General features: G+C 29.0%; 4 protein-coding genes across 10 annotated transcripts; 2 read left to right on the top strand and 2 right to left on the bottom strand.

Moving 5' to 3' along the window:
• Positions 1–2,512: 2,512 nt before the first annotated feature.
• On the bottom strand, positions 2,513–7,919 carry LOC132914212 (calcium/calmodulin-dependent protein kinase type 1). 2 transcript variants are annotated; one of them, XM_060973120.1, is made up of 8 exons: positions 7,089–7,919; positions 5,465–5,599; positions 5,308–5,382; positions 4,966–5,228; positions 4,739–4,879; positions 4,151–4,277; positions 3,582–3,619; positions 2,513–3,477 (listed from the first exon to the last, which is right to left on the bottom strand). In XM_060973120.1, exons 1-8 carry the CDS (start codon positions 7,196–7,198, stop codon positions 3,053–3,055), a joined length of 1,314 nt encoding a protein of 437 aa, XP_060829103.1. In that variant the 5' UTR covers positions 7,199–7,919; the 3' UTR covers positions 2,513–3,052. The 2 variants fall into 2 exon arrangements, with proteins under 2 accessions (XP_060829103.1, XP_060829105.1); XM_060973122.1 differs by having other exon boundaries at positions 3,043–3,438; positions 3,532–3,619; positions 7,089–7,917.
• Positions 7,920–9,023: 1,104 nt separating this feature from the next.
• LOC132914218 (non-structural maintenance of chromosomes element 1 homolog) lies at positions 9,024–11,046 on the top strand. Of its 3 annotated transcripts, none has more exons than XM_060973133.1 (7): positions 9,024–9,171; positions 9,580–9,688; positions 9,779–9,920; positions 10,164–10,359; positions 10,429–10,542; positions 10,618–10,741; positions 10,818–11,046. In XM_060973133.1, the coding sequence occupies exons 2-7, from the start codon at positions 9,589–9,591 to the stop codon at positions 10,859–10,861; spliced, it is 720 nt and encodes a 239-aa protein (XP_060829116.1). In that variant the 5' UTR covers positions 9,024–9,171; positions 9,580–9,588; the 3' UTR covers positions 10,862–11,046. The 3 variants fall into 3 exon arrangements, with proteins under 3 accessions (XP_060829116.1, XP_060829119.1, XP_060829115.1); XM_060973136.1 differs by having other exon boundaries at positions 9,039–9,195; XM_060973132.1 differs by lacking the exon at positions 9,024–9,171 and having other exon boundaries at positions 9,431–9,688.
• On the bottom strand, positions 10,915–14,157 carry LOC132914211 (coiled-coil domain-containing protein 174). 2 transcript variants are annotated; one of them, XM_060973119.1, is made up of 2 exons: positions 14,139–14,157; positions 10,915–12,686 (listed from the first exon to the last, which is right to left on the bottom strand). In XM_060973119.1, the coding sequence occupies exon 2, from the start codon at positions 12,555–12,557 to the stop codon at positions 11,043–11,045; it is 1,515 nt and encodes a 504-aa protein (XP_060829102.1). In that variant the 5' UTR covers positions 12,558–12,686; positions 14,139–14,157; the 3' UTR covers positions 10,915–11,042. The 2 variants fall into 2 exon arrangements, with proteins under 2 accessions (XP_060829102.1, XP_060829101.1); XM_060973118.1 differs by lacking the exon at positions 14,139–14,157 and adding an exon at positions 12,779–12,926.
• Positions 14,146–17,899, top strand: LOC132914214 (fibrinogen- and Ig-binding protein-like). Of its 3 annotated transcripts, none has more exons than XM_060973125.1 (3): positions 14,146–14,377; positions 14,529–14,977; positions 16,400–17,899. In XM_060973125.1, the coding sequence occupies exons 2-3, from the start codon at positions 14,545–14,547 to the stop codon at positions 17,263–17,265; spliced, it is 1,299 nt and encodes a 432-aa protein (XP_060829108.1). In that variant the 5' UTR covers positions 14,146–14,377; positions 14,529–14,544; the 3' UTR covers positions 17,266–17,899. The 3 variants fall into 3 exon arrangements, with proteins under 3 accessions (XP_060829108.1, XP_060829107.1, XP_060829109.1); XM_060973124.1 differs by having other exon boundaries at positions 14,146–14,384; XM_060973126.1 differs by lacking the exon at positions 14,146–14,377 and adding an exon at positions 14,390–14,437.
• The last annotated feature ends 2,092 nt before the right edge of the window (positions 17,900–19,991 follow it).

The raw sequence follows: 19,991 nt of genomic DNA, 5'->3' as shown, positions 1-19,991 counted from the left end.
ATTTTTTTCTCATCGAATAAAACTGCAGTAACAAGTTGTTGTTTTCATTGCTATTTAAAATCAGCTTATTTTTATAATCACATTTTGCAATATTCCTGCCGATATGTTTATTCATGTGGCACGGTTTTATCGTTTTCTTCTCTTTTTTTATAATTCGTTTCTAAATACAAGCTAAGCTCCTTTTCTTTTATTTCCTTCTAGAATTTTTAAGTTACAAGCTCATATGCACAATATATTTAGCGTAAAAAAATGCTTATTAACGAACCTTTCTTATTAGATGACACGATGCTGGTTATTAAAAAATTACAATAAAATTACATAATTCTATTAAATATCTGAATTCAAATACTTTTTGTTAGATATTATAATGCAAATAAATATGTAGATTAGGATATAGAAATAGAAATCCATTTTCTAAATAAAAGATAAATGATATCTGATTCTAATCATCGAATAACATATTTTTGAACTTATCTATCTGACATTCCATCATCGTGTCATCCAAGGCACTTTAGAATGGTGCGTTACTTTTTGCGCAATGAAAGACCTGTTTATCAATTGAAATTTTTGATACTACAATGTTTCGACAAGAAACAAAATGATGATCATTGTATGTATCTTAACTTCCATCATATACGTCGTGTTCTAAATCAATTTATATGTAGTTTGTTTAATTTTATTAGAACAATGTCTATCTTATAATTAATATAATTATTATCGATTTCAAAATTATTATGTAGCGTTAACACGAATCCCTTTTTTATATAGTTATGAATTACACGAATAGTGCCCGGTACACGGACGGATGTCTAATATGAGAGTTCAGAGTGATTATTATATTTATTGTTTAAAGATAAAGAGATAGCAATTTATGACAAAAGGAGTGCCCGCTCGATAAACAGCAATAATTTTCTCTATCATAGTATGTATGTAGCATATATGATCCTTCTAGATTTCATTGAGTACAATTTAGATTTATTTCAAAAGGACACTGAAAAAACATTGAATTTTGTTGATACAATTTTCCGCATATTGATACATAATGTATTTTTCTCATCTATATAATAAAACGTGGAATTTGATCATCATCGTGAAAAATTAATATTTGATACATTTTCAATTGAAAGGAATTCTATATCCTACTTCAATGAAAATTCTCAATATTTATTAGTATCAATATTTTTATATTGATATACCATTGAGTAAGAGACCACAGTAACATCATTATCACAAGATCACGGTATATACGGTATTGCACTTATCTGCAATTATTTGTAAAAAAATAAAGAAATACCACCAAATACTAAAAGTATTTCCGAACATTTCGTTGAAGTACCTGTTGTAATTCAAATACTGAGTACTGTATATGATTCACTGATCCTTCACATTATAAAAAGATACAAATATAAATAGCTAGATTATATTTCAATTCTTTTTTTTTTGGAACTTATGCAATGATATATAATCGCTGTCATCTACAACAAAATATTAAATACAAAAATATTTGTATTGAACTATTAATAGTACATTGAAAGTACTTACACATTTACATCAAGGAACGTAACATATAAAAATAATATGTACATTCTTTTATAACACAGCAAAATATATAAATCGTTAGTTCTTATCTAATTAGATTTGTGCTTTCTATTTTCTCCGAAGATGAGCCAATTTTATTCTATGCGTTATTTGAAGAACAATAACGATTAATGCTTTTTTAATAGAATAGAAATACAATAAAAATAATTAGATCAGAAGAAATTGCAAAGCGTATAAAAATATAATTGTCTTTAAAAAATATTATAAAAAAGTGAAAAATTCGACATTATATAATATGCTTTTTATATTTGCATCTTGCAAAGAGACAATTGGGGAATCGTGTATGAATTATGTACATTTTCCATTAAATTTCAGTGCAACATATCGATAAAAATATCAGTAGAGCAATATACACGTATGTATATACATATTAAATCTAATTAGTAGATCTCTGTTTTGGAGTTCTTAAAGTGTACTAATATCACTATGTAACAGAACAAGTATCTGTGTACACAATGTACATATCTTGCAATACAGTGTACTGTACATGACTCGTATATAAATGTTTGCATTTATGTCATAAAATAAAACATGTATAGTAATCATTGAGGGAAATATAAAAACAAATATTGATAAAAATCAGATCTCATACAGTCTCACAACACGATTCCATATGGCAAGAATTCTTTTTCTTCTCCTCATTCGGAGTGACCTGTCTTACAGAAAACTTACTTAATTTGTCTTTTGTTTCGTGTTTCTTTAAAAGACGCTGTTTCAAAAGATATATTCAACCATATCATTCATTCGAATAAGTACCGGGTAAAAAGCTGCGTATCGGTTTTTATGGAATTTAAAACATATTTAGCCAGAATATAGTAAGATGTTCACATAGCAAAAAATCATCTAAACAACTACTATTCATTACACCAAACCTTATAAAAGATAAAAACTTGTCGTTGTACTGTTCACATAGTTTCTTTTTTTTTTTTTTTTCTTTCTTTATACACTTAGCAGATTTGATCGAGCAAGATCTTTCTTGCGTTACAAGATTTCACAATTAGCATTAAGTTTATCTAAATACATTAACTACATCTTCACTTGATCAAATCAATGCTGTTGACATATCGTCATTTAAAGTCACTATTGATGGCTACGGGATTTAATTCTACTGTGAAATATATACTAACAAAGTGAGAAGATCTATTTAGAAATTGTCGAAACAAAGCCAACAAAACTGAAAGGGACGATAAAACGAGAAACATTCGGAAAATCGCTTTATATCGCGCGGGCTGTTTATACGTGTATTTAAGTGTGTATATGTGCGCGCACTCGCGAGCGTGTGTAATTTTGTAATATATACGATCGGTGGCAACCATGTCACAGGAGACCACAATAAAGCGAATTAGCTGGAATCTATACAAACTCTTACCAGTATTTGAATAATAACTCGGTAAGAGAATAAACGGCCACCTGATGGCTTCGATATTTTTCATTAGAAGAAACTTAGCGTGACTCAGCTTTTCTTATACTTTCTTTGCTTTCTAAGATACGATACATTCGTTTGAAATAGAGTAGACAGAGCAGTGCGTGTGCTACCCCACAGCTTGAAGCGTTTGTTGCGTAAGTATAATGGTGAATTTGGAGTGATCGGAATGGGAATAGGACTCGAGACCACCAAGCTTGACACCGGCAATGGTGACTCGCGTATTTCCTTCAATTGAGGTTGGTCGGAGGCTCCACTGATCTGGGTTGGTAACTGGGGTTGGATTGCGATTGATCGGGGTATGGCGTGGGGTTGCCGCTGGAGGGGCCTGTTGATCCTGGGCCCTGCTGCTGCTGGCCGCTGTTGAGTGCCAGCCGTTGCATTTGACGTATGACCGTGGCTGCGTGGTAGGCTTGCTGCAACCATGAGAGAAGAGGAAGACATTCCTACGGAGCCTGGCGAGCAAACACATACAATCAGCAACATAATAATCATCTAATTATACTAACCTTCCACCTTGATTTGGCGAAATTCTTTTTAAGTTGTTCTGATACAGTACCATGGATATTTTTATTGCTAGCAGCGTTGCCGGATATCCTGAAAAAAATTAATTGCACGATACTGCATTACATATAAAACATGACTGATTAAACAAATATATTTATTAATATAAAATATATTTGTTAAAAATGATATGTTAAGCAAAATATATATTGACTGATTTGTTAAAATAATATGTTAAGATATTTGTTTATGAGAATTACTGAAAATTTTGATATGTGGGTACATATACATTTCATATTTTAATTTAAAATGAGTTATCAACTATTACACACATTGGGGAATTTATACACATACTTCAATAATTAATCTTGTAAGATTAATTAATGTATAACGAAATTAATGTAATCCTTCTACTTACTTAATCCATATTTATCTTATTATTAAGAACAATTCAGTTCCTGTAATATTTTTATTGCTTGAATCTTAAAACACGACTCTTCAAAAATTACGCGAATTGCGGAGTTTTTATTATGACTTCATTACTGAATATAAATTTATACAAAAATATAATAATTTCAAATAACATAAATCATATACAATATCTAAGTGCAATAATGATCTTACCAAGGATGTGCAAGGGCTTGTTTGCAACTAAAGCGTTCCTCGACATTGACGCACATCAATTTGTGAATGAAATCCTTTGCAGACTCACTGATATCGTCCCAGTACGGCGAATCAAATTCAAATTCACCTATAACAGTCTGGTTAGCTTCTTGCTATAGAGTAGACGATTTTATTATGATTTATTTAATTTTTAAATCAATTATTTTATTTGGAAGAAGTACTGTTAGGTTCTCACACTTTATGACATAAATTTGTTTCTTGTACTTCACTATAAAAAAATCCCATTTAATCGTCTCTTTTACTCAGACAATACGGATATTGTAATAGAATTTTTAATGTTAAGTTTTGGACATTAACAACTAATAACTTTCATAAAAAACGCGGACACACACAAAAGATCATTTACTTACTACACTAGCATGTATATAGCAGCATACAAAAACTAGAATAATACCTTAAAAATTAAAATTTCAATTTAATGTGCAGTTGCATGTGTTTGTGAATCCTAAAAGTAGTACCTAAATTGAAGTGATAGTATAGTCCTCCCAAATACTAAAAAAAATTTGTATCCCAAAATAGCTTTATTACCTTTTAAAATTTGTGCAAACAGGTTCGCATCGTTTTCATCATAAAATGGAGGATAACCACATAATAAGATGTAAGAAATGACTCCTATACTCCACACATCTACAGCTTTTCCATACGGTTTTTGTGCTAAGACTTCTGGAGCTGTAAATAAAAAAAAAAGATGTCAAAATATTGTAAAAAAATAAATCATATATACATATATCCAACTAAATGACAATGAGTCATACCAACATATCCTGGAGTACCGCATGCGGTTGCCATAATACCAGAGTCTTCCATTTTTGATAGTCCAAAGTCACTAATCATGATCTTGCTATCTTCATCTGGATTATAATATAAAAGGTTTTCAGGTTTAAGATCCCTATGCACAACACCTTGATCATGCATATAATCAACAGCTTCTAAAACTTGTCTTATTAAACCTGATGCATCTTTCTCTGTATAGGAACCTTTTTCAACAATTCTATCAAATAGTTCTCCACCAGTAACCCTAATATAAAAAGATAAACAGAAATCAAATATAAGCTTATGATATGTATACTAATTTATAAACAAATGAAAACACTCACAATTCCATAACTAAATAAACTTTGTGTTTATCCTCAAATGTTTCCAGTAATTGAACAATATTTGGATGTGTTAACCTGGAAAAATACAATATAAGTTGCAATAATTAAACACTTAAGAGAAATTCATATAAATTTATTTACAGAAGCTAAATATTACCTTCGCAACACTCTAATTTCATTTTCTAAAGAATCTTCTTTTCCTTTCAATGCTTTTTTATCAATGATTTTCACAGCAAACATTTGACCAGGCTTCTCTTTACTTTCTGCCAAACGTACTTCAGAGAAAGCACCCCTATACAAGTAAATATAAAATAAATAAATATAATAATAGCAATCATAAAAATTGACATATTACAGTACAATGCATTAAAAAAGTGCATGAATGTAACATGACTTATGCACTTATATTCAGTTACTAATTATTGTGTCAGAACATTTGATACCCAGAATGCTGATATAATAATAGACTGCATGCAATTAACATTGACATATTTAATACAAGTGTTCTAATTGACAATAGAATTTTTAATTATATGCTATAGTACTACATATTGATCATTGTTCTAAACGAAAAAGTACTTGAGGTAATTTGAATAGCAATATAACTACCAAGTATGTCAAAAAATTATGATAGTTATGCAACATTTATTGCTAATGGGAAGTACTTTCTCTTTCCCAATCTGTTACAAAATATCTTGCAACATTACTAATGGAACTTAATATAGTTAAATCAAATTTTGTTTACAAATATAAAAAACAAAATCTTTTTGCAAATATAAATAAATGTATAGTATCTATTTTATTTAATAACAATTTATATTCTTTCTATAAGTTCCATAGTTTATTTGACATAATTTTCATTTGTATTTAATTGAATAAATAGCAAACATAACCGTCAACTAAAAAATTCGAAAGCGCCACTTTATCATACGTAAAACAAATTCTAATTTGAACATTTTAATAAACAGATAAACTAAATGTAAAACTAAAATATCTACGTGTGAATAGTTAAATTTGTGCCAATAAGTGGCAATAATCTTTAAATCCTACAAAACGAAAGTATCTTTTGTGAAAGATAAGACATTAAAAATAAGCCGCTTAGAAATATTTTATATACATACATCGATAATATTAATTTTTTCATAAATCATCACATAACTTGTTAACTTTAAAAATTAATATTTTTTACTTTTCATTCCTATAAACATTATACGATGAAAATTTTCTTAAAATATATGATGTTTTTTTGTTTGTTTAAACAAGAACGAAATTAAGACATAAAAATTTAAAGATCATAACAGGGTTAAAGAAAGTGACTTTGACAATCTTTCACGTAAATTCCCATCATAAGTAATAATAATGTTTAGCATCAAATTCACGACTAGAATCAATCATTTTATTAACTCTTTAAGAACATATCCCACGTTAATACTATTTCGATTATATGTAAATTTTCCTCTTTTTCTTATTTATAGAAATTCTCATAAACACCACTAAATATTATGAGTATAATTACAGTATAATATTTTAAATACTATAAATGTTATACTATATCCTTATAGATATTGTACTATATTCTAAGTATTTTATGTGGATTCTATGCATTTCTGTATCATCAAATTTCCCATAAACGCATTGAAATCCGCAGTCTAGGTAATTCTTAAGTGGTTAATCGAGCAATATCAAATTAATGACAATATGAAAGACACGAATACAAAATTTTTGTACAATCAGTTCTATTACTTTCCAATACATAGTTCGTAGCGATGTATAGTACATACGTTCCAAGCAACTCCTTTAGGATGTATTTGTCCTCGACAGACGGCGATTTATCGTCTTTCCCATCTTTCTTGATCTTTTTATTCGAATCCTTTTTACCGAAGAGCGGCATCTTCGGATCGTGTTATCACTATACAATAATCACTCTCCGATTCACAAAATTCTCTTTTTCAAAGCAATCTTTCTGAACGATGTAACGTAGAAACGTTCGATCTTAACAGGTTATAACACTGGTCAACGAGATATCTACTTAAGAAGAGAGAGAGCAGGGAGAAAAAATTCGTCGTTTTGCCTACTAATAGTTTTTGATCGTTCAGGCAGTGATAAATAAAGAAAAAAAATGATCGTCGTCAAACGACGAGTCGAATCATCGTTTCGAGTCACTGAATGATCATGAACTCTCGACCTTTTCGCGAGCAAATGATAGCAGATAGCACCGCGTACGCTACGATGCTCCACTTTGCGCTTATCCGTGGACCGATGTTTGACACGTATTCGTTGCGCGCACTATTCCGCTATCGAAACGTCCTATTCCGCGTATCGGGCTCAGGGTCGCGGCCTCGCGCCCTGGCGATACAGCTTGTACTATGCAGCAGAGATAGCTCTGAATGTCTATGTACTAGATCGCCTCCACTCTCTTTTCTAGTCCCTCTTCCTCACTTTAGCGCACGGCGATATTTCCTGTTGTCGTTTCTTCCGATATTAGAAAATTAATACATATTCGAATGGATCATGATGCTCACTTGAGTCAACACATCTCTCACTCGATGCTTTTCTCTCATGATACTGTAGCGCTCGAACTCGAACTGACCGTATGCTCGTTGCACCCATCGATGATAATACAGTAAAGTTGCGGCAGTAACAGTGGTTCTCACAATCAAGTATTTTAACGTTACTGATATGCTTTGCTAGCTGACCGTACATCGAGCCTTATCGTGGCTGGTTATCGAGACAGGTGTATTTCTAGAAAATTCCTAAAGTAGTTCTACTTCATTGAATGTGAGATATAAATATCTGAAACATTTGTTTCTGTATAGTTATATATCTGTATAAATTTATTTCAAATTTCTATGTTAAGAATAATATAATTATGCATCACAGTTATAAAGTAAAGCAGTAAGAAACAATATCCATTGATATAGTCGCACTAAGGACTGTATTTGTTTTGGGCTGCAAAATTTATTTGTAGATTAATATCCTGCTTACAATTTTTCATTAGGAGTATATAGTATTAAGCTTCTTCTATTTCTTGTTTAATAATAATTGCCATATTATGAAGAATTAATCTGTATTTATGAAATATAAGAATAAGAAAAGATTGAGTTAACTGCGTAGGTACCGATCTGAAAGAAGCTTGAATCATTTCGAATATACATAAGTATGCAGGGGCGAATTTGAATGCAAATATGATTCAGTACTTAAAACTTAAAAGTTTTGATAAATTTTTAGTTGTGAATTTTAATCTATCGCTTACGTGATTCTTAATATAGGCTTTACGTATTTAAGGTTTCATATCTACATTCTTTCATATTATACCCTATCTTCAATATCTTATATAAGATATCAAGACTTATTGAAGCTTTAAAAACTCAAGAATTATCAAGATTTTCCGAAGTTGTAATACTGAATCATATTCGAAGTGATTCGAATTTTCATAGTATGAAAAACTTAGAAATCCCTTCAAAATTGAAATTCAAACATTTTTCGTTAAGTTCGACATACTTGTTTTCTCAAAGATGTATCGAATTTCAAGTTATACTAGCCTAAAACGTTTCTTAATACGTTCACTTAATATAAAAATAAAAGGCTTAGTCCACAAAATCACTTTTAAGAATCGGTAGGGATAGTGATGGTCAGTTAATGAAACAGAATCTCGATCAATCAACGTAGCACTCGTGTAGTATAAAACAAAGATTTATTGTTTCAACTATGTATAATTCTGTCGTCTAATCTTTTATATAATAGAATATTTGTTTGGTAGATGGAAGAAATGTATACAAATTATTTGTTGTACTCCTTAATTACTTTATGATTGTGTTTCTTCTGAAAGGATTTACGTTTCTTTAATGTAACTTGAGAAACACTGTGAGATATGTTTCAACACTATTTGTAAATTTTATTGGCTATATATTATATACACATTTTCTCGTTAGTTGCTCAATTGTTTTAAGCTGTAAAATGTAGTATTTTGGATATTACCAACGAACAAGAATACTACAAAATTGCATAAATAGAAAACTTCTTTATATAATATCATTAAATGAAAATTTATCTTTTCCGTTTATATATATAATTGCAGGTTGCGTTGCATAGTTTTATATATATATATGTGTGTGTGTGTATTTACTTAATTAGACAAAACATTTTATAGAAGTTACGCTCACTAATTCAGAAATAATTTCTGATTCACTTGTAAAACTTTAGTATTTTGACATTGCACATTAATAACATTAATAATCTGAAATAAAAACATAATACTTGTGTCTGTTACAGAAATAAAACATGGCTTATAGCGATAAGCATAAAATAGTTCTACAAGCAATTGTACATGAAGGTCTTTTAATTGAAAATAAAATACATGACTTAATTATTAAATTATTTGGTAAGTAAATTCTTATGTAATGTCAAATCTAATCCATATTTTTATGTATCTATTTTATTATATCTGTATAAATAAAACTCTATATTTTAGGCGATAATAGAGTATCAGTAATAATAAATCAAATAAATGAACAATTGCAGCCCTTAAACATGTTAATCAAAAAAGCACAGTGTGAAATTACAGGCAAATTATATTGGGTTCTAATAAGTACTACGCTTAATGAAGTAACAAGGTATATGTTTTAGTAATTGTTAATATATCAAAATTCAGTTTTCCATAATTGTTTTATGAATATTTATAATCATTTAGGATGTTTAACTTATTTTTTTCTTAAATTGGCCTATATAATGTTAAGTCAAATTGAATGGACTTACAAATAAGTTATGATATCTTTATTTTACTTTCATGATTTGTTAAGTAACAATATCTGTAGAAATTTTGTATGAAGTTTATTGATATTTATGATATCTTCTAGGTACCAAACTGAATTTTCGAAAGAGCAATTGGCCCTGTTAAGGACTATGTTTTCTGAAATTATAACATCACGCAATGGATGCATACAAAGTACAATATGTTTAAATTTATGCTCTTCATTGGATATAAAAATGTCAAAGGCAGATGCTGAAAAATTTCTGGAAGATATAGTTAATAGAAAATGGTTGATTTATAAGGTATTGATAAAAATTCAAAATACATTACAGTACTATTTGATTAATTTTATATTTTTATGACATTTACAGGATGGTTATTACTATATGGGTGTAAGAAGTATAACAGAATTAATGCCATATTTTAGAGCTACATATGAAAACAATTTAAATACCTGTTGCCTTTGCAAACAAGTTATTTTCCATGTATGCTATTCCTACCTAACATGCCTTTTTCATGTGAGAAATTTCAACCTAATATTACTAATTTTTATTAATTAGGGCGAAAAGTGTACTAATTGTGATACCTTCTTTCACTTATATTGTTTGAAGAAATTCACTATGGTTCATACTCGTGTGAACTGTCCCAATTGCAGCACAGTTGTTTCAGACATTGATCTATCTGGTAATATTATTTTCTTTTTTACTTTTTATAAAAATGAAATTAACGAAAATAAAAATGAAATTAATCAATATGCTAGGTATACAAGATGACTTAGCAGTACCAGAAGAAGAATACGAGTGAAATAAAAATATAATAGAAAGGTTTAAAAAACAAAAACTAGAAAATGCAAAATGTTATTTTTGTAAATAAATTTTTTATTATCACAAATACTCTTAGTATTCTATACGATACACGTGTATATACAATACATTATATTTACAAGTATGTATAGTAAAATAGTATAAATCAGTTTGTAAATGCTTTAAGTGTTCTGACTTTTTTCAAATTTTTCTCTCAAGTATTTGAGACCAGCTGCTATACTTGCTTCATCTATGCTCCTATTTTGTTTCATCTGATTTTGCACTGTATTACTAGAGTTGTATTGTTTTGAATCAACTGACTGAACGAAATTATTCTGATTTATTGTTTCAGTCAAATTATTATGCTCAGTATTGTAATCATTTGTATTTAAGCTAGGGGGGAGTGGTATATCATAAGAATCTATATTTATTTCATTACTGCTTTCTGTATCATTCATTTCATATGAATGAGATTTGTCATTATTATGACTAATACTTGAAACTGTATCTGCATTTTGAGGATTCAAATAACCAGCACTTCTAAAATTTTCATATACTGGTCCAAATTCAGTGACTCTTATTTTCCTACATTTATGAACCCATTCTTCCTGAGACATCTCATACCAATGAGTTCTCTTGCCTAGAAGTTCTCCTAAAGCTTTTATTTTATTTTCTTTTTCTATTTCTTTATCTCTTTCTATAATCTGGCTTTCACTATTTTCTTTTTCTTCAATTTCGATTAAATTCTCTTCTGCATTATGTACATTTCCTGATTCATTTTGATTAGATACATTATCATTCTTTTCTCTAAACTCCTCTTCTACTACATCTATAGGTAATCCTGCTCTAATACGTTGTCTAATTTTAGCCGCTTTCAATCTGTTATGTTCCATTTTCTCCCTCAATTCTTTCAATTCTTTTATCTCCCTCTGTTTCTTCTCTGTCTCTTTTCTTAAATTGAACAAATTCTCCTGTTGTTTGATTCTTTCTTCCTCATCTTGTGAAAATGCATAGTAACCAACACCATGAGTTCTAGCTTCATCAAATAAAATATCTTGGTAGTGTATGTTTACTTTATCTGCTAATTTCTGTGTTTGTTCCTCCCACTTTCTTCTCATAATTTCTATTTCAGGTTCTTTCTCTCCCTCAACATAGTTTTGGTCAATAATATCATTGGTTTTTGGATCAATTCCTTTTTTGGTTATAATTTGTTGTTTGATCAATTGATCCTTTTCCTGCATCAAGGACAAATCTTCGCGTAAACATTTTCTTGTACGTCCAAAACAATCCTCGTATTCTACCCAGTCATCCTCATTTTCTAATATTGGGTCAGTTTCATCTTTTGACAATGATTCTTCCTCAGATTCATCTGATTTGTTTGTAAAATCAACAAGGAAATTCTCATTAGTAGTTCTAGATTTTTTTAATCGGTCATATAATCTTGCTTTTGCTTCCAACATTAATTTTGATTTTTTATGAGTACCAACATCCTCAATGTACTCTGGCATTTTTGAATTTTCCTTTCTAGACTCCTTTTCAATTTTCTTGGATTTTTTCTTTTGTAACTTCGATACTGTGTGATCTATTTCTGATTTCAATTTTGCTTCATTTACTTCATGCTGCTTTTTTAAAAGTTCCGCTTTTAAACCCACGAGGGATGAAAAATTTACATTAATCTTTTTCGTGTTATTCATCATGAAATAATTTTGTTGACAAGTATTACAGTTTGTAATTCACTCGCATTTAGAAAATAGTTTACAATGATTTTAAGTATTTCGGTAACTTGATATAAGTTTTCTCTGATTTGTGACTTTATTCCAAAGCACCTACTGAAATAAATTAAATATTTTATTATGAATTGCTTTATCAAATGTCAAAGTGAAACAACAATTATAGGTTATAATATTACCAACATTACCTTCGGGGTGTATTTAAATCATAAATTTTAATCTGTATAATTTAAAAAAGATTTATATATGTATAAAATAAGAAAATTTAATCTTATTTTAAGGAATCCTAATTTCAAGTAACATATTTAATAGTTCCTAAATTTTGTTTATATGAAAACTAACACGAATGACTCTTTCGAAGATCTTCATGCCAATATGTAAAATCGGTAACTACCGTTAGGAATACTACATATGTATATCATTGTTAGAATAAAAGAAATCGGAATTTGTATTAAGAATATTATAAAGATTAATTAACATTAAGTAATTATTATTAAAAAGAATATTTACATAAAATGTAGGTACATATAAATATTTAATATTATTTTAAGAATTTAAAAAATAAAAACAAGAATAGAGCAATAAGGATTATATCTCGTGGTTAAGAAAGTATAAACAAAAATAACTACGTGTAACTAATGTTAATGCTTGTAACTTTATATAAACAAAAAAATAATGTAAATTCTTAAGTTATATGTCAATAAATTTTGTATATTTAAAATATGTATTACATGTAATTTTATAATGTAAATTCTTCTGTTCGATATTCTTTTAATATTCTATTCTCATGAATATTTAATATGACAAGGTAATAAACATAAAATATATTTTGGAAAATATCCTGACGAAAATTGTTTTTAAAAATTACCAAAATCATCTTTCTCGATGTTTTATCTCATTGAAAATGCCATTAAAATATAATTGTATTTTACAGGCATAAATTTTCATTCTATTCAATTTCATTTTAGTAATATTACTTGTTAAATACGATATGAATATACATACTCATTATGTCTAGATTAATCTCTTTTACTATTAACAACAATTTTGATAATTAAATATTTTACTTTACTAAAAAATGTAAATAACAGAGTAGCATTAAACGAGATTAAGGATGACTCCGCGATATATTCATTCCCTTATATATTACTTAAAATTCCGATTATTTTATGATACAATTTCATAGAATACAATTTTATTAGAATAGACCCTAAACAGTAACAAATTAAATGCTTACGCCATAAATATAAAATTAACGAAAAATTTAAAATAACAGTAAATAAAATATAAAGGAAATCCTTTTTTGTAACACTCTAAGACATCAAGTGGTTATCTCAATGTATTAATGAATCATATAAAAACAGTCCTCAAAAGTTATGATATTTATAGGTACAAAGAAAAGCTTAAAATTATTATAATTTAATCAAGGATTAGGTAAATATTAAATGAATAAATATTAAGATAAAATGATTTGGAAAGGTGCAAAACATTGGGGCCTTAGGCTCCATTCTTAAGAGCTGTAAATATTTCATAAAAAAGTTGGTTTACTTAGTTGCAAAGTAAGCGTAGCATGTTGCTGCGTGTATTTAGGGGAATTACGGTTGTTAGAAGGATTTGATCCGTTGATATCTTGTCGCCACTCGTCAATCCGAAAATCGATTGTCGATTATCAAACTCATTCGAAACCTGAAGCTGCCGATCTGCTACTATGTTAGTTTAGTCGTGTAACTTGCAGACTTGCGGACATCAGTTAATGCAGCGAACACGTTATTGCATGTTAGGCACCGGTAAGTGGTAAGTAATCATGCGACGTTCTGTAGTATTTAGTTATTTATGTTTAACGAGTGGTTTGTAGTATTTAGTCATATATATATATCACTTTTTATATGTAAAATATAACAGTAATAGTATAAAAATTAGTTTTTAAATATATCTTAGATATTCGTGAGACGAAATGGCACCCCGTAAGCCTGTGAAACATTCGGAGGCAGAGGTTGTAGAGAGATCTGCGGAAGCCGGCGATGTGTCGCCCCCGAAGAAGAAAAAAGTTGTAGCGAAGGTTGCGAGTAAAAGTGACGAGGAAAAGCAAATTAGGTTTCCGAGAGCTGCAAAATCAACTAAAACCGAGCAGACAGAAGGTACAGAAACGGCCACGACGGTAACTAGGAACGCGAAAACAAAACCCAAGGCATCAGCTAAAACCGCCTCAGTGACTGAAAAACCAAACTCTAAAATCAAGTCTACGCCGAAGAGGAACAAAGAGGCTGCGGAAAAAGGTGATACGAATCCAGTCAACGAGAAGGTGAAAAATGCCGAGGAAACTGAAACGAAAAAGACACGCGCTAAAGCCACAGCGAAAAAGGCGGGAATCAATGTAGACGAAGAATGTACGTATCCGAAATCTTTCTATAAGTTTGTAATATCATTGGTAATATATGTTCTTTGAATGAGAATTTTCATATACGAAAAACTTGTTTGTTAATTTTTACTGCTTATTTGATTTGTAAGGTAATGTGGTGGTTACGCGATAATTTTCGGACGCGCATTGGGAATATGTACAATCACGAGGAAAGATATTAAAGCTTTTTAGCTTAAAATATATATAGTAGCTACGAAAAATATTTATACTCCATATTTATTATAGCATTTATATATTAATTAATTAGATTCAAGTATGTTAAATTTTGTGTCTTATAGTAGTGTTCCCATATGACTAAAAAAATTGATATTGTGATAATGAAATGTAGAACCTGTTAAAAAAATATTTTATTAGGAAATAAGTGAATCTACAAATACTTTGTACAGCCATTATAATTTTAGGATAAATATTCTTAGCATGGGATTTTATGAATTTTTTAATAATTCATTGGGAATGTTAATTTAGTGGTTTATACATACGTAAAAACATTATACATTGTATATAAAGACTGCAGGAGAAAGACATGATAAATCAGACTTTTTTATTTATATGGGATGTGTGATACACACATATCACCAAAACTGTCTTTTTATTTAATTTAATTATAGGGTTTTTTTCAAAACATTTACATCAAAACTAATGGTAATCATATTTTAGGTATTAATTATATCATTAGTTTTCTTTTATGTAACTTCATGGATTTATTATTTAGAAGGCTTATATCAGTGGACTTAATTAGTTGTTTCTTTATTTAATTCTTTGTGGAATGGGGTATCTGACTTTTGGGTGTACGAGATGAGAACTTTTGGAATATTCTATAAGTGAAAGATACATGCCTCAAGGTCATATTTTAAAAGTTATAAACTTTATTTTATGTTCATAAAATTTGTACTTCATTATAAGGAAAGGTTATGTAAGCAACTTATAGATAAAAATATAACTTAATTTCTTTAGAACATAAATTGTTTGTTTAAGACATACAGTGAAAGTCTAATATTGTGAGGCAGAAATGTGACATGGGTGGGGAAAACTAAGATCTAACATTTATGGAAGATAATTCTAACAAGAAATAAGATTTATACAATGAAAACAGTTTTGTTTATTCTGAAGAAGTGCTATAGAAATCACATAGCAAGTCGCTATGTGTCTATAAGTACTAACATACCTCAGAGATTCAGGTGACTGTATGCCTAAACATGTCTGTAACTTTAAAGGACTTTGGGTGGCTATTTAACATTAGTCTGCAAAGGATTAACTGTGTTATACTAAAATCCTTTTTATCACTAAATAACATCAAAATCAGGAAATCAACAGAATTGTACTTATTACTGTATATGTATCTAAAATTTATTATACATGTATTAACATGATGATCATATATTCATTTCAGCTAAGGGAAAGTCAAAGGGAAAAGCCAAAAGAGAACTCGTTAATGAAAATGCTGAAAATTTAGAAGCACCAGCTATAAAAAAGAAAAAGCAAGCAAATGCTGAGCCAACATCAAAGGAAAGTAAACCAAAGGCAAAAACAACAAAAAAGAAGGTTGATGTACATGATACAAAAAATAAAACTTCTAATAGAACTAACAATAAAGCTAAAGCTACTAGCAATAATGAGACTGAAAACGATGTCAAAACAGAAGATGATAAATCCAGAAAAGTAACAGCACCAAGAAAAGCAAGGGGTCGTAAAAATGAACCTAATTCAGATGATATTACAAAAGACGATGAAGGAGTGAAAGCAACAGAAAAATTTCCCTCAGACTCGATACTTGTTACCTTCAGAACAGATACTAACAATGAAAGTGAAACTACTGAAAATAATGAGTTAGAATCAGCTCAAACTGCTAAAAAAGGACGGAATGTAAAGAAAAAAGAAGCACCACAAAAGAAACCTACTAAAATGCGTGGTAAAGCTGCTTTTAGTGAAGATGATATTGATGCAACAAAAACAGTGAAAGAAACACAAAAGAAAACAAATAAAGAATCAGTAGCTACTACGAAAAGAGGACGGGGGAAGAATGCGGATAATATAACTGCAGAGGAGAAGAAAATATTGAATTCGTCAGAAACATTAAATAGTAATAATATGCAGAATTCAACAGAGGATAACGGTAAAAAAGAAGATTCAGAAAAAGAAGAGGCAAAATACACCAAAATGTTGGGGTCGCCCAAAAAGCTAGATGAAACACATATAAAGGATGAAATGGGTGAAAATAATGTAATAAGTACATCAATACACGAAGAAGAAAATTAACAATATATGTTCTATTTTTACTTGATATGTTTCTTCGAAAAAAATATATCATTAATATTTTAATATATTTGATAAAGATACAAATAATATGAGTATTTCTATGTCTAGAAATTCTAAAGAAATACATACATTGTAAAATTTGAATAATACATTTTGGTTATACATTGTTTCAAAAATGATTATTTATACTTTCTATAAAATATTTTACATATTATAGTTCCAGTAACTTCTTGTTAATATAATATTTTACGGTTAAGAAAATGTTATTATACATATAAACACTTCTTAGTATATTTAATAGGTCTACAATATTTAAAGCAGTTAATTTGTTTTTAATGGCAGAATTACTAGTGTAGAATGAAGAACAACATTGAACATTCCATCAGTCCTTTAATAATTAGTCATTTGTAACACTAGAATGCCAGTGTTACCTAATGATATGTTGAAAAAATACGTTTCTTAATTTTTTTACATTTCATTTAAAGATGAAAAAAGGAAGAAAGCGTGTTTCTTGTTACAAACCATTTACATATAAGAAAATATATTTTGTAATACTTTATAATATTCTATGGTGTACTAAACGAACACATATTGTCATTCTAAAAAATACAATAGCGTTCCTTTTAGAATTTTATTATGTTTTATAATTATTAAGTAAATACTTTCTGAAATGCATTGAAGAATGACAAACAAAAAAGTGTGAGTAACCCATTTTACATTGCATTATTTTGAGTTCAATAAATATTTACATTTAGATTAATATGATTTGATTATGATTGTTTGTAACATTGACTTGTTTATATTTTTGCATTTCCTTTTATGGTAAAGTTATTCTTAATGTTTGACAAAAATATATCATTACTGATACAATATATTTTGTTTATATGCATTTTTTTGCAAATATGAATATAAATGATTAAAAAAAATTTTGAAATTTTCAATCATAAAGATAACGTGTGTATATGTTTATATATGCGGAGATTATGGACAAAGTAATGTGAATAAATTCATAAAATAATTATCAATTATCATTAACAAGAAACAATATGAAATATTTCTACTTTAATAATCAACAGTCAAGAGTTCCTACGATAAATCAGAATTTACCATTTACTATATTTTCACTTTCTATTTTAGTCAAATAAAGAATATTCTGTATAACTTTTAAGACTTTCAGTAATTGTAACTGTAATTGCGTAGATAACGTAACCTATAATAATGTGTTTCGAATAATAATTTGCACGTGAATACTTGCCCAATTACAATTTTATTTCTTAATTTTTATTCTTTTTTGTTTTGACAAATGTAAATATGAAAATAGACGTAAATATATACAGAAATATATATGTATGTTTATCTTTATTATTAATATTTGTATTAATAAATTTTTTAATAAGCATAGCAATATGTACATTTCAAAAAATAAAAAGAGTATAAAAGGTTATCAATTTGTCAAATTCAGGTTTAGTTTTAAACTAGAAAAGATTGAACTGTAGAATTATTTCAATGTTCGCGCCAAAGTGTTAATTTTAGTTTTATTCTATGTTTCTAGTAAAGCTACTATAATTTATTTACTGGAAAACTGATCAATTCATTATAAATACGTATTGTTCCTCAATTTTCATATTTTTTTAAAAAGACAAGAGCTTGATTTAGTTTATTGTTTTTCTTCTGATTACAAACTTTTACAGTGATTTTGCCAAAGGAAAGCGTTTTTCAAAAGCAGAGATTTCAGAAGCCATTTTGCTTCTATTTCATCATGCAGTTCTTAATGTTTGTCTCGCACCAAACTCAAATTGTAGATTACTACATTGCATGTTCTTATTGCATTCTTTTCGCACAACGCCTTTGACACTCTTTTCCTCTTTTTCTTATTTACTACTTTACATATATATCCCAACATAAAAGTATAAAATTACGAAACTTAATTTAATGACAAAAAGAAAATACAATTATAGAAAATTAAAAGCTGCCATAATGCTTCTATCAAGAAGTTAGTGATTTTACCTAATACTTCTTATATTTTTCCACCATCTATGTTCACTGAAACATCATCGATTTTATATAAAAAATAATGTAATTTTTATTAATGAAAAAGAAAATAATTGGCAATTTTACGTTTGAAAAATAAGAAGCTTTGTGGATGCTCCTTAGTGATAAATTCTCGGAAAGATGGCGCTCGATTAATGGAATGCCCGCGCGTAAAGATGACGTAGTGCTATCTATAAGATTGTAGTAACTTAAAACGCTCTCCGTTGTGGATCAAGGAAGCAGTGAGAAACAACGGCGGAAGTGGGGATCGTGCGCCATTTTCTATTTTTGTATAGCAGTGAACTAGTGTTGTATGTGTACATTTTGTGTGATAAATCGATGGATTATTAAATAATTGACGGAGGACGTGCCGATGTAATGAAATGATATTCAATAACACGTGCTTCGAATCTCACGCGATCAATTATTATTTTGCGTTCATCTTCTGCATAACCCGTGCGTAAAACCGTAGCCCTCGTTCAGCACGTAAACACTTTTTCTTCATTTCTCTTTTGAACGAAGTGAGAGTGGCCACCGAGAGCCATCGGTATTAGAACTGTTACCTGGTTGAGTCGACGTTTAAAACTGTATCGTTTGACCCCCCCCCCCTCCAATCGCGGAATCCTTTCCTCGCTTTTAAAGATAAAACTCGAGGCATAGAAGGAAAAACCAGTCTGTGATACTAAACAGTACTA

Source organism: Bombus pascuorum, chromosome 14 (genome assembly GCF_905332965.1).
Source record: "Bombus pascuorum chromosome 14, iyBomPasc1.1, whole genome shotgun sequence".
NCBI lineage: Eukaryota > Metazoa > Arthropoda > Insecta > Hymenoptera > Apidae > Bombus > Bombus pascuorum.
This window is presented reverse-complemented; position numbering and strand designations above follow the sequence as displayed.